The sequence below is a fragment of the Cannabis sativa genome, unplaced genomic scaffold (assembly GCF_029168945.1).
Source record: "Cannabis sativa cultivar Pink pepper isolate KNU-18-1 unplaced genomic scaffold, ASM2916894v1 Contig3, whole genome shotgun sequence".
NCBI lineage: Eukaryota > Viridiplantae > Streptophyta > Magnoliopsida > Rosales > Cannabaceae > Cannabis > Cannabis sativa.
This window is the reverse complement of record NW_026870039.1, coordinates 4,818,231-4,830,393: the sequence shown is the minus strand read 5'-3', so window position 1 is coordinate 4,830,393 and position 12,163 is coordinate 4,818,231. Positions and strand designations below refer to the sequence as shown.

At 32.8% G+C, this 12,163-nt stretch overlaps 2 protein-coding genes across 5 annotated transcripts; both read right to left on the bottom strand.

Annotated features, from left to right (window-relative positions):
• Positions 1-384: 384 nt before the first annotated feature.
• On the bottom strand, positions 385-2,961 carry LOC115704565 (thaumatin-like protein 1). 2 transcript variants are annotated; one of them, XM_030631772.2, is made up of 4 exons: positions 2,690-2,954; positions 1,907-2,600; positions 822-931; positions 385-702 (listed from the first exon to the last, which is right to left on the bottom strand). In XM_030631772.2, the coding sequence occupies exons 1-4, from the start codon at positions 2,748-2,750 to the stop codon at positions 695-697; spliced, it is 873 nt and encodes a 290-aa protein (XP_030487632.1). In that variant the 5' UTR covers positions 2,751-2,954; the 3' UTR covers positions 385-694. The 2 variants fall into 2 exon arrangements, with proteins under 2 accessions (XP_030487632.1, XP_030487628.1); XM_030631768.2 differs by having other exon boundaries at positions 385-931; positions 2,690-2,961.
• A 3,424-nt stretch (positions 2,962-6,385) lies between these two features.
• Positions 6,386-11,534, bottom strand: LOC133028929 (uncharacterized protein At2g29880-like). Of its 3 annotated transcripts, none has more exons than XM_061108009.1 (4): positions 8,274-11,534; positions 7,339-7,699; positions 7,146-7,218; positions 6,386-7,073 (listed from the first exon to the last, which is right to left on the bottom strand). In XM_061108009.1, exons 2-4 carry the CDS (start codon positions 7,669-7,671, stop codon positions 6,550-6,552), a joined length of 930 nt encoding a protein of 309 aa, XP_060963992.1. In that variant the 5' UTR covers positions 7,672-7,699; positions 8,274-11,534; the 3' UTR covers positions 6,386-6,549. The 3 variants fall into 3 exon arrangements, with proteins under 3 accessions (XP_060963992.1, XP_030487636.2, XP_060963993.1); XM_030631776.2 differs by having other exon boundaries at positions 6,386-7,070; XM_061108010.1 differs by lacking the exon at positions 8,274-11,534 and having other exon boundaries at positions 7,339-8,186.
• Between the last annotated feature and the right edge of the window lie 629 nt (positions 11,535-12,163).

Below are 12,163 nucleotides of genomic sequence, written 5' to 3'. Positions count from 1 at the left end.
ATTTTGTTTGGGTCTAACATCCGAGTATGTGAACAAAAAATGTAAAATATAATATGTTAGACAAAATAAAATTGTTTTTGAAAATTAAAAAAAAAAAAACATTTTGATGTTTTCTGCTATTTGTTTTCTAGTTTTTTTAAACTTAGTTCTTAAAAAACTATTTTTAAAATTTTTTGTCAAACACTTTTTAAGTTGTGAAGCAAAGGACCCCTTAAACTCTACAATACAGAGTGATAACAAAGAAAACTTCATAATTATCTCTGATATTCAACAGAGTGAGCATCTTATGGTTTTTAAGTATTCAATAAAGTACCCTGTACCCTTATGCATTTCTATGCAAACCTCAATCCTGCAATAACAAATGTGAATCTTTCGGCCTTCAAGGATTTAAACATGTAAACTTTATATAGTTCCTCAATATGTGAAAATGAAATCTCAATGCTTTCCAACAAAACTACAACTTTGATGTAAAAGTCATTTAGATATAAAATTATGACTCTCCTATACGTATGTGAACTAAAATAAAAAAAGAACATAAAAATTATATACACAAATGTTTGTGGTGACAATTGTGAAGCCTATAAGCTCTTTACCTTATAACCAGAAGAAAGCTCTTAGGAAGAGCCATAAAGGGCAGTTGAACAAAGTATAAACGGCAGTGGTACCAATGTTCATCATGAGCTTTAAGTAATGTTTATCTGCCTGGAAGTAATGTGTCCAGGCCAATAATGTTAGTCACAAAGAGTTATAAATTGGCCATGATAGCAAAAGTGGCAGTGCATTAGTGGCTGCAAGGGCCATAAATAGCAAAGAAGAAAGACCTGTGGACGATGCTGCAGCTCCGCTTGAGTGTCGGCTTCTTAAGTACATCATGGTCTTATTCACCAGTGGTAGTGGTATCCCATCTTTTCTTGCTCCCAACACTTTCTGGCTGCAAATTTATTGTTTCATATACCACCATTCAATTAGTGTTCATTTGAGTATACTATTTTTTTTGTATAAATTTAATTATTTGCGAAGTACTCTCCACTTGACAAGGTATGACTTCCTTTGTTTTAGAGAAAAGACAAGGTAAGTCTTGAGTGTGTCAGAAAAAATAAAAGAATTATGAAGAACAATTTAATGAACAAATACGGGTTCACTACCTCTTATACTAGGACCGACTAATAGAAGAATAATTATATATGCGCACGTAATTTACACCAAAACGTTATACATACTTAATGGTAAGTCATTTTAATGAGATTGTTCCACCAGGTTAAAGTGAATTGCAACAAGTGTGTAACAATATGTGTGCGCATATCGTTAGTTCAAAATAGAAAACAAACACTAATGAATTTGGTGCTCTAATCTAATGTGTACATAGATGCCTCATGCCTCAAAAGATTATTTGAAAAACACAAACAAAATGATGCATGCGAGTGCTTGTTCAAAGTGTAAACATAATGTTATCTCAAAAAGAAACAAAAATGGTGTAAACATAATGATATTTAAGAGAACATGAAATGATAAGAGCTGTTACATCAAAACTTCTATAAAATGAACCGAAAAGAAGGACAACATTTGTAGTGATCAACATGGAGCCACATGACAATTGGTATATGATATATCTACATAACTTTGCCTGAAGGAAAATACGTGGTGATAAATGGAAAAAGGAATTAGTTAATAAACAAAGAGAGGTCCCAGCACAGGGTAAAATAATTAAATATGAATAAAATTGTCCAAAAGACTCAAATTATGGAGGGACTGGGCCCATTAGAAAAGCTTTCATCACACCCCACACCACTTGTATGCTTATTAGAGCGAAATTTCTTGAATGTGCCATGCTTAATTAATTTACGAAATTACCCATGTAAACTCATCGGCATAGAAATATGTATAGAGATGAAGATAGTAATTTTACCTCGTATAGGGTAATGGGCAAAATATAATAGTATAATCAGCGGAGGCGCACGTGTAAGTGCTGGTTTTGTCATCGTACGCGTAGCTATACGAGCGTGGGCAAGCGTGTTTGAAGTAGAGCGAATAAGGAGAAGGTCCACACGTGTCAGGTGTAGAGTACGCCTCACTACAACAAAAGCGGGGATCCCCGAACGCTTCACACGCGCTCCTACACGCTACGCTCCCTTTGCCATTAGCACGCGCCACTCGCAACGCGGTCGGACAAGCCCCGTTTAAGTCGACGAGACAACCGGTGGCGCCGCATCCACCTCTTGTACCTCCCTTGGGGACGATCAACATCGGGATGTTGTACCCGTCGACTAAGCTGACGTCGTAGAAGTCCAAGCCGTCTGCGCCGTTAAGAGTGAACTCAGCTAGTGTAGCTGGCGGCTTGGCCCCGGCTCCTTCACACTCCAGCTTGCCCGAGCCGCAGTCCCCGGCGATGCAAGTGAATTTCCCGGTTGAGTCGTGGCCGCAATGGGTCCGAGCCCATAGACGACCCGACCACGCTCTGGGTATGCGTAAGGTCCGGGATTCGCCGCTGTGGAGAACGAAGCCGGTGGTGGGGAGCGGAGCTGAGTTGGCACCGGATAGCAAGCCGGGCCATATGGTGTTCCTGCATTTGTTTACTAATTTGAACGACGTTGACTCTACCTCTGCAAGGACATAAAGAAAAAAGTAAGAATTGGGTTAGCGGGAAATCGTAGAACAGAAAATTAAAGTAATAATCTTGGTGGGTAATTACCTAAGACGAAAGAGAAAGTGAGGAGTGTGAGAAGTGACCCGGTAAGAATGATCCGATCCATAATTGAAGGAAGAGTAAGGTTGTAAGAGTTCAGAGAAAGAGTTTAAGAGTAGGAGAAGAAGTGGAAGAAGAAGAAAAGAGAAATATTTTAAAGTTGAATTAGAATCGAAAGAACTTTACTTTTCTTTTGTCCAGAGAGGAGTGTTTTTGAGCTCCGATTACCTTTCCGAAATAATTTTTTATTCAATTATTGTTTGTTATATTAAATTATTTAATATTTATATAAAAGAAAAATTTACAAAAATTAAAACACATTATTAAAAAAAATTATATATATAAAAAAATATTTAATTTTTTTTAAATTGTATGAAAAAAAAAATTATATATAAAATTAGGATTTATATTTGATCGTTTTGAAATATAATTGTATTATATATATTAAACTTTTAAATTGTTATTTTTTTACATTAAAATATTAATTATATATATAGTTTTTTAATTTTTTTTATAATTATGTGTGGATTGAATTAAATCGGTTACTTTTATATGTCAATTAACATTTAATCCGCATAAGTACGGATTTTAAATTTTCCAATCCACTCCAATTCGCACAAGTACAGATATCCATACTTTGCGGATTTAATTGAATTGAATCGTATGAGTTGAATTAAATCAGCTATTTTATGAACACTCTTAATTTCAATTATTGTTTTTATATTTCATAGAAAAAAAATTAATATTTTTATATTGGATGACTATGCAATGATAAATATAAATATATGTATGTATATACATATATATAAATTTCAGGTAATAGCTTCAGATGGAAGCTTATTTTTTTCAACATGAGCCATATTTTTAGTGGACCTTCAACTAGTGTAAATATATGTATGTATATACGTCTATTTAGATAGTTAGTCGCATAAGATTCAAATAGTATAAAAAGACACTTGAGATCCGAATAAAAATAAATATATAAATAATACAATTTGTAATAAAATAATTTAAGATTGGTGAGCAAAAAAATAGTAATTGTTGACCGAGATTTTCGGCAACTATTAAAATATGATTATAGTAGTGAGCTGTAAGAAAGCGAGATGAGGACTTTTTACGTGGTTGGGGCGTTAATGAGCCTTAGTCCACGAGTCTTTTTTATTAATGGATGTATTTAATACAGATTCCACATTTGAGAGAATGTTCTTCTCATAAATACAGAGAATGTTCTTGGTGAGTATTTTCTCTTCTTGCTCTTATGCAACCCAAGATTCTCGACCCCATTAAATGAGCTTTGAGGGGGTATTTATAGTGTTTTGGTGGGGTGATCCCTAGGATTGTTCTTACAAATGTATCTGTAAGTATCCATAAAGTTGGGTATTCCCAATGAATATACCATGGGTGATGCATGGTCAAATCCCTAGGCGCTGTAGGGTTTTTATGAGGAATGTCCTTTTTGCCTTGTGATTGACGTGACTCTTCGCAAAGTAGCCGTCGCTAGACTTAAATGATCAATACTGCAGCACTGCTGTTTGGGGGTTGTGCCGTCAGACTTTATTGCGTGTTACAGTCCCAACACGCTTCCTCCCATGCGGCATTAAATGCGACTTGATTACTCAGGAGAGGCCTGACACATCCCGGAGAGGCTTCATGCTATGCGAGCTTTCGGGAGTACCTTGTACTCCGGGTGCCTCCTCCGGGACCCAAACCCAGGGTGCTTCCTTGTGGCGCACAAAGACTTATCAAATATTTACAAGTTATCTGATCCACGTGTCCCTTTTCGACTGGTCCACGTATTTTGGGCGAATTAAGGGGCAACAGTAATCATTTTGAAAAGGGATATTAGACAAATATTATCCACATGGATTAAATATAAAATTCAATTTCTCTTCTTTCCCATCTTTTCTCTCTCACCTAAATCTTTAGGGAGTGTTTGGTTTATAGTTGTAATAGAATTGCAACAAATACAATTTTATTATATTTTATAAATATATAAAATTAATCTAGTTTTATATTTATTTATCAAAAAATACATCTAACTAATTTTATTAAACAATAAAATAAGTAAATAAGTTTAGAATTTTAAACAATATAACTAATAAAATTATTATAATGTATAATTAATTAATTGAAATAACGTTTAATTTAAATTTAAATTAAAATTTATATAAAATATAATTATCTAATTTTATTCATACTTTTAAATAATTATTTAAATTATATTTTAATAAATAAATTAAATTTAAATATTTAAAATATTTTTCTTTCAAAAAAATATAATTAATTAATTGATTTAACATTAGTTTTATTCATTAACATTAATTGAAAAATAAAAGACAATCGTTGAACGGACAATTTCCGTTAAATAACCACATTTAATATAAGGGAAAAATATTTTCAAATGTGCAAAATTTTCTCTCCTCTTTAATTTCATATTATAATTAGTTTTTTTTTTTTTTGAAAAGGTATATTATAATATTAGTTGAAGATTATATTTTAGTCAAATTAGAGGCCTTGGCCCCTTTATTTTTGAAGCTTATTTATTGTTGCCTTTAATTTGAGTTTAGTTCTTGTATAGTGTGTAAGCATCTTAATCTCTAAATAATAGACTTTCTTTTGTGCTTTTATTTGTGGTATTACAAAATATATACCATGGGCCTGTTTAGTACGCAGGATTGGACTGAAAATGATTGGACTAGACTGGACAAGATTGGAATATGCTGAAAGTAATTCTATGTTTGGTTTAAAAATAGACTGGACTATTATATTTATTTTCTTTTAAAAAAAAAAACTTAAATTAAAATAAAAAATATATAATAATAAAAATTAAAATATATAATAATAAACAAATAAAAATGAATAATTCACAACAAACAATAAAAATAATTTAATTATAAAATAAAATAAAATAATCTATCCTATATAATCAAGTATATATCGTAAATATATAATAAAATGTTTTATCATATTTTTTATTAATAAATAATTAAAATAGTAAAATAAAAATACTTCAATAATATAAAATTGTTTATCTTAAACACTAATTTAATATAAATATTAATTTTTTAAAATATTTATATAAATTTTCTAATAATTTAAAAACAATACATAATTTTATTGTCATATTGTTTTTCTTAGAATTAATTTAAGTTATTATTGTTTGATTAATAATATGTTAAATTTTAAAAACTCATGTATAATAATTTAAAATTATACATTTTCACTAATTTTAATGAATAAGTTTTTGATAAAAAAAAAATATATAAATAAATGTGTGATAATTCTTTTATTTAAATTCTTATTAAATTTAAAATATATTAATAAAATTAAAATTAAAAAAGCGATAAAAAAAATTCTCACATGCATGAGATTATTTATCCCACCCTGCTGGATGGGATAAATAATCTCACACAGATGAGGTTAGCTGGATTAGTTATCCAGATTTTTAACATGCCCAAATACTGGATTAGACAAATTTGCCTGTTTAATCCAATCCAATGCTGCTTACCAAACGTGCCCTAAAAGAACTCACTACCAATGACAACTCCACATCACATAATACATAGCATGTGCTTTCCATTTATAGCAATGCCTGTTTTCATGTTTAATATTCATAGTTCAGATCCTCATCCTCAACCTCAGTTTCACCGAGATAGGTCCAACTCAGTTTGATCATCGTAATAACTAAAGTGAACAATAATATGATCAAATATTTATATTTATATAGCGAAAATTGGAAGGAGAATACTCTTGAAGAAGCAATAACATTTCCATGTTAATAGGCCAAAAGGGGCAGTCAAGTTGAGTCTCTCCTTGATTAAGTAATACAAGATATCACCTACAGCAAACAAAAAGCAAAACTAAGACTATGAAGCTGGCCATTGAGACCTCAACCAGATTAACCGCCGAGGTCCTTTTATAGTCATGAAAGCAACTGCATTTTTGTCATCCTTAAGAACATTAACAGCTTTTGTAAATTCCATGTCATCAAGCTCTTCAATTCCTTGTAATTCCTCAAGGCACTTTTGGTACAGTGTTTTCTCACTAAATGCTTTTCTTTGTGCAGCTTTTAAGTTGGCCGAGCAAAACATTTCGTATAAGGTGTTTTCTATGGTCTCTCTGACCTTATAGCATTTTCTTCTTTTATGACCACACATTGAAGGAGCCTCGGATTTCAGCTTCATTTGTTGCCTATTATTATCATCATCGTCGTTGTCATTGTCATCTATTCGGATCATTGAATCCGAATCGGGGGTGCCATCAACTACCTGGGCTGGAAGGTTAGTAGGCTCTGAAGATCGAACTGTTTCAGTATTACTATTTCCCTCTTCAGCTGTCACTAGCAGTCCACTTGGGAATTGGTGTTTCATAACGGATCTTGATTCTCCTGCTTTAGAATAGGTCAGGGAAATGAAACCTACTTGAAAAATGCTATAGAACCAATAAGTGAAATTAAGATCACCTTCAAAGATAATCGCCATTTGGTTGTAAAGAGGAAAGCTCTTGCGTCTAAAAGGCCTTGCTTCACTTTTTATCTGCAACAATAAGCTTGTGAGATTCTTTAATTGCATTAAAGAGAAAGAATGATTCTTTTTTTTTTTTTTTTGAACTTAAAGCCTAAGTTTCTAATATTCTGTAAAAAAGATCAAACTCACTGCTATGTAGTTGTCCCAAACTTTATCATCAGCCACAACCATTTTTCGTATTTCGTCCCAGCTAAAGCCAGTGTGACTAAGAAGAGTTTTAACAACACCATAGTCTTTCTTCATCACATTGTATCGGTTTTTTATCTGGTTCTCTTCTAAATTCATGCTAAACTTCTTATTAAAATCGCGGGTTACTGACCTAATAACTTCATTTTTGAATTCATTATAAGCTGTTCTTCCACAATTGTGCTGTTCAATGAAAAGCTGAACCAAACATGCATCGCGAGATGGAGTCCACTCTGCCTTAGAGCGCCCAAGAACTCCTTCCTGTGCAGCAGACATTTTGCCTTCTGGTTCGCCAATGGCACAACTGTAAAAAAAGATAATGAGGATTACTAACTCAACTTAGCTGATAAGAGAGACACAAATGGAGACTCCATTTCAAAAGCTTCTTTTTAGACTCAAACTCGAAGAGTAGAGCTCCGAACGTTGGCAAAGAACTAGGAAAAAACTTCATAGTTTGGCAACTTAGATGATTTTTTTTTTCTTGTTCTTTCACTAAAGGGCATTGTACCACACTTGAAAAGGGCCCAGAGCAAATGGCAAGGCACTTTCAAATTTCGTCAAATATCACAAAAACAACCATCTTATTAAAATTTCATTTGACAAAAGAAATGGTACACAACACAACAATCTAGTCCATTCTAAAGTATTGAATACACTAAACTTGGCAGATAAGGGAAAAGTAACGAATTTTCAGTAACCCCATAAAAGCTGTATAAGCCTATAGATTGTAGCCATTTATGAATAAATACACCTTTCATGGCACTAAAACCAAAAAAAAAAAAACACAAAAAAAAAACCTCCAAATGCACTGAATTTTCAGTGGAAAAGAAAAATAAAATTGAGAATGTAAAAACTTCCATGCTCACTAAGCTCATAACCTGTGCCTCCCTAGTAAAATGTTATGATCAGGTGAGACCGAGCAGCCATGCTCGGAGCGCCGATGACAAGAAAAGACTGAAGCAATGGAGAGGAGAGTAATGACAGTCTGTCAGAGGTCGCGCGGGAGTACCACTATAAAAGAAGAAGATGGGCTCTGCCTCTGATGTCAGACATGTACCCGAAAGCCCATAATCCCGCAATGGCCCCATTTACATTGGGCTTTCTGGTCTAACTGGAAAACTTTCCACTGGGCTCATAATCCCAATATTTAGTGATTTTTTTTTGTTTTTTTGAAAACTTATAGAAATACTGTAAAATTGAAAAAGTTTACAAAAATATTGGGACAGAATTTTTTTATATTTTTTTCTGTACTAACTTTACAAATATACTGTGTTTAAAGTTTCAAAATTATAAAAATATTGTGTTTCTAAAAAAAATAAACAATTCAAAAATAACTTTTGAATAGCTTAACAAACTACATGAAAACAATTTTAAAACAATAAAAATATAATTACAAAATAATAGAAAAATATTAAAACATTGTCCTAACTGGAATAAGCAAAATAATATCATCACTTCTGAAAGTACTTTTAATTCTGAAAGCTAAGTAATTAATTTAACAATATATCTTGATGAGTTAAGTCTAGAAAGATAAATCAATGAACACCAGATTTACAAGTTTCCTCCGCATCAAAAACACATTCCAATCGAGTAGGGCTTGGTTCCCCAAGAATCGGGTAAAGTAATATTCACTATAAATCGTTTAATTACATTCACTAGTTCTAATTTTACAAATTAAATAACATTATCTGAAATGACTTTACACAAGATTTAACTAACTCTTGAAAACAATCAAGAGCACGGATTTAAGCACACTTAGATCCAAGAAGACAAGCTGCACTTGGTTCCACCAAGATGAAATTCCTCCAGCAGATCAGTCTGAACTCTCTTCAGACATTGCAAATTCACACTTCTTTAACCTCTGAAGATCCAATGAATTACTATCTGCGAGTCACAATCAAAGAAACACAGAAAAATATTTTGCCCTAGCAGAACAAGAATCACTAGAAGATGCTAAAAATGAGAGTTAGTTAGAAAAAGTAATATCCGCTTAATATATACCATACTTTGAAAAAACCAACTCAGCTAACTAATTCAACAGTTCAAGCCAGTTGGCGCAAACTGAACTGAATAAAAGACAAAAGAATTAAAAAAGTTTACTTGGCAAACTATATATGAAATCAGACTAACTAGAAGCAACTAAGACCAACATAGGTGAACAACTCAATAGGCCAAGACAACAACCAGAATTCAATATACTAAAATAGTAAAAAGCCACATAATTTGCCATATAGAAAACATGGTACTTACAATCTTCCCCTTGGCAAATTATGATCAACGACCAAGCACAATATTCAGGAAGAGAGACACAAAGTAACAAAACACAAAAATAAATGCCAATAAAAAAGAAGAACAATAAGACAGTTTACCAACTGACAAGGTTAAGTTTAATAGACAGGCAAAAACAACCAAACAAAAAACTAAACCCAAAATATGAACAATATTTAGAGTATTTGTACAAAAGATGAAACACTTAATCTCCCCCTCGATGATCATAATTACTCACTGCTGGAATAGGCAACAAGAGATGTAGAGGAAACATGTACTAAAGTAGCATCGTCATCAGGAACAGAAGAAAGAACATCAGTGGAATTAGGGGTGGGCATCCGATCCAATACAACATTTTTTTCCTCATCCGATCCAATCCAATTAGTGATTGGATTTGGAAAATCATTGTCCGATCAATCCAATTAGACCTCAAAATTCAATCTAATCCAATTCAATTACGAATTGGATTGGATCGGTTTTTTAATTGGATATCTAATTACACAACTAAATTTCAATATTAACCTAAAAATATGAATAAAAATACGTAAAAGCTAAGTATCACCCTTTATTTAAGTTTAATACGTCATAAATATATTATTCTTTTAAGTGTAATGTAGCTAAAAGTTTTAAATAATTAAAACAACAACATTTTTATGTAATAAAATAGAACAAAACATTATAAAAATAAATATACAAAACAATCAAGTGTTACAAATTCAACATACAAAAAAAATCTAATAAAATATAATAAATATATATTATATTTTCAATATTTTTTATTATATAAATAATTTTTAAATATATAAATGTAATTGGATTGGATCGGTTTTTAATTGAATTTTGAGATTGACATCCAAAAACCGATCCAATCCAATTAAAATCCAACTTTTAACATCCAATCCCATCCCATTATAATTGGATATCAAACTTTTTGTAAGTGGACTGGATTGAATTGATTCGATTGAATTGGATTGTATTAGATGATGCCCACCCCTAAGTGGAATGCTCCCCCTGGACCCCAGCAGTTGTTGAATCCTTCTGAACATTTGCAAGACCTTGCTCCCCCTAGATATCAAAAATAATGTTCTCCCCCTAGACATATGCGGTAACTGGCTCCCCAAGGACAGCAGCACAACTAGAAGGACCTTGATCAATACCCATAGAAAAAAGCTAAATATTAGACTTAGGGATAGAAGAACCATGGTCCATATCCACAGATGGATCTACATCCATATCGATGGAGAGATCTCTGGGGAATGCACAGAGAAAGCACCATCACCATCTGAAGAACTAGAAAAGTCACCATCACCAGGAACATCAGGATAAGTCTTAGAAGATTTTAAAACTTTAGTCATAGCAGACAACACATCAATAGCAGCCTTTTCAAATCGACTCTGCTTGAGTTGATCACGTGCATAAGTGCCAACAAAATCATTCACCCAAGAGAACAACTAACTTTCACTACAAAAAGGAGTTTTTGCGTAAGTCAAACTTGTTGACCGACGCAAAAGTCAACCCACACTTTTTTGCTTCAGTTATCCACTGACAAAAATAATTATTAATTAGCGTTAGTTATCTATTATACGCTAAGATAAAAACCAAAGTAAAAGATGAAATATAAAAATATAAATATACATTATTAGCGTCGGTCCACAACTGACACAAAAAGCCATTATATACACTATTGGCGTCAGTGCACAACCGATGCAAATAGGCATTAAAAAAAGAATCAGTTATGGGCTTCAATCTATTTTAAAAAAAAATCTAACCCTAAAATATAAAACTAACTTCTAGCCCTAATTTTCTTCTCAGTCGCCCCTCTTTCATCTCCCTCTCTCCACCCATCATCACCTTCATCTTCTTCCTTTCTTCTCAACCCAACCCAAATCATGAACCTCCAAACTCTGACTCTCTCTTTCTCATTTTTTTCAAGTGGCATTGGAGCTCATTGTTGGCATCATGGAGCACAGAACCATCTCCGCTGCCCTTGCCCTCTCTCTCTCCCTCTCTTGAAAATGGAGTTTTCAAAAGTGAGATTCATTATTTTTTTCTCATTCCCTGACTCACATGCCCAACTCCAGATCCGGTCTCTCTCTTTCTCGTTTAAGTTCTCTCTTTCTCTCTAATTTTTTTTGCAGGCAGTGGTGGTGGTCCGGTGGGATGGTGGTGGTTCGATGTGCTTTTCGTGGTACAATGGGTTGCTGTGGTGGTGGTATTTATTACTGTTATTGTTGTTGTTAGATTGTTGTGGCAGTCTGAAGGGTTGTGGTTAGGGTTGTACATCGGTCGGTTTGGGCAGTTTATTCTATATATTTTCTAACCGAATCTAAAGTTCAGGTTGCTAAAATTTAAGTGCAACCCGCCCAATTTAAAAAAAAAATTGTAAATCGACCAACAGTTTGGGCGGTTTGGTCGGGTTAACCCACCCAAACTGGCCAAACTTTTTTTTTTTTAGTTTCAAAGTCAAAATCAATAAAAATTAAAAAGATAAATTAAAAAT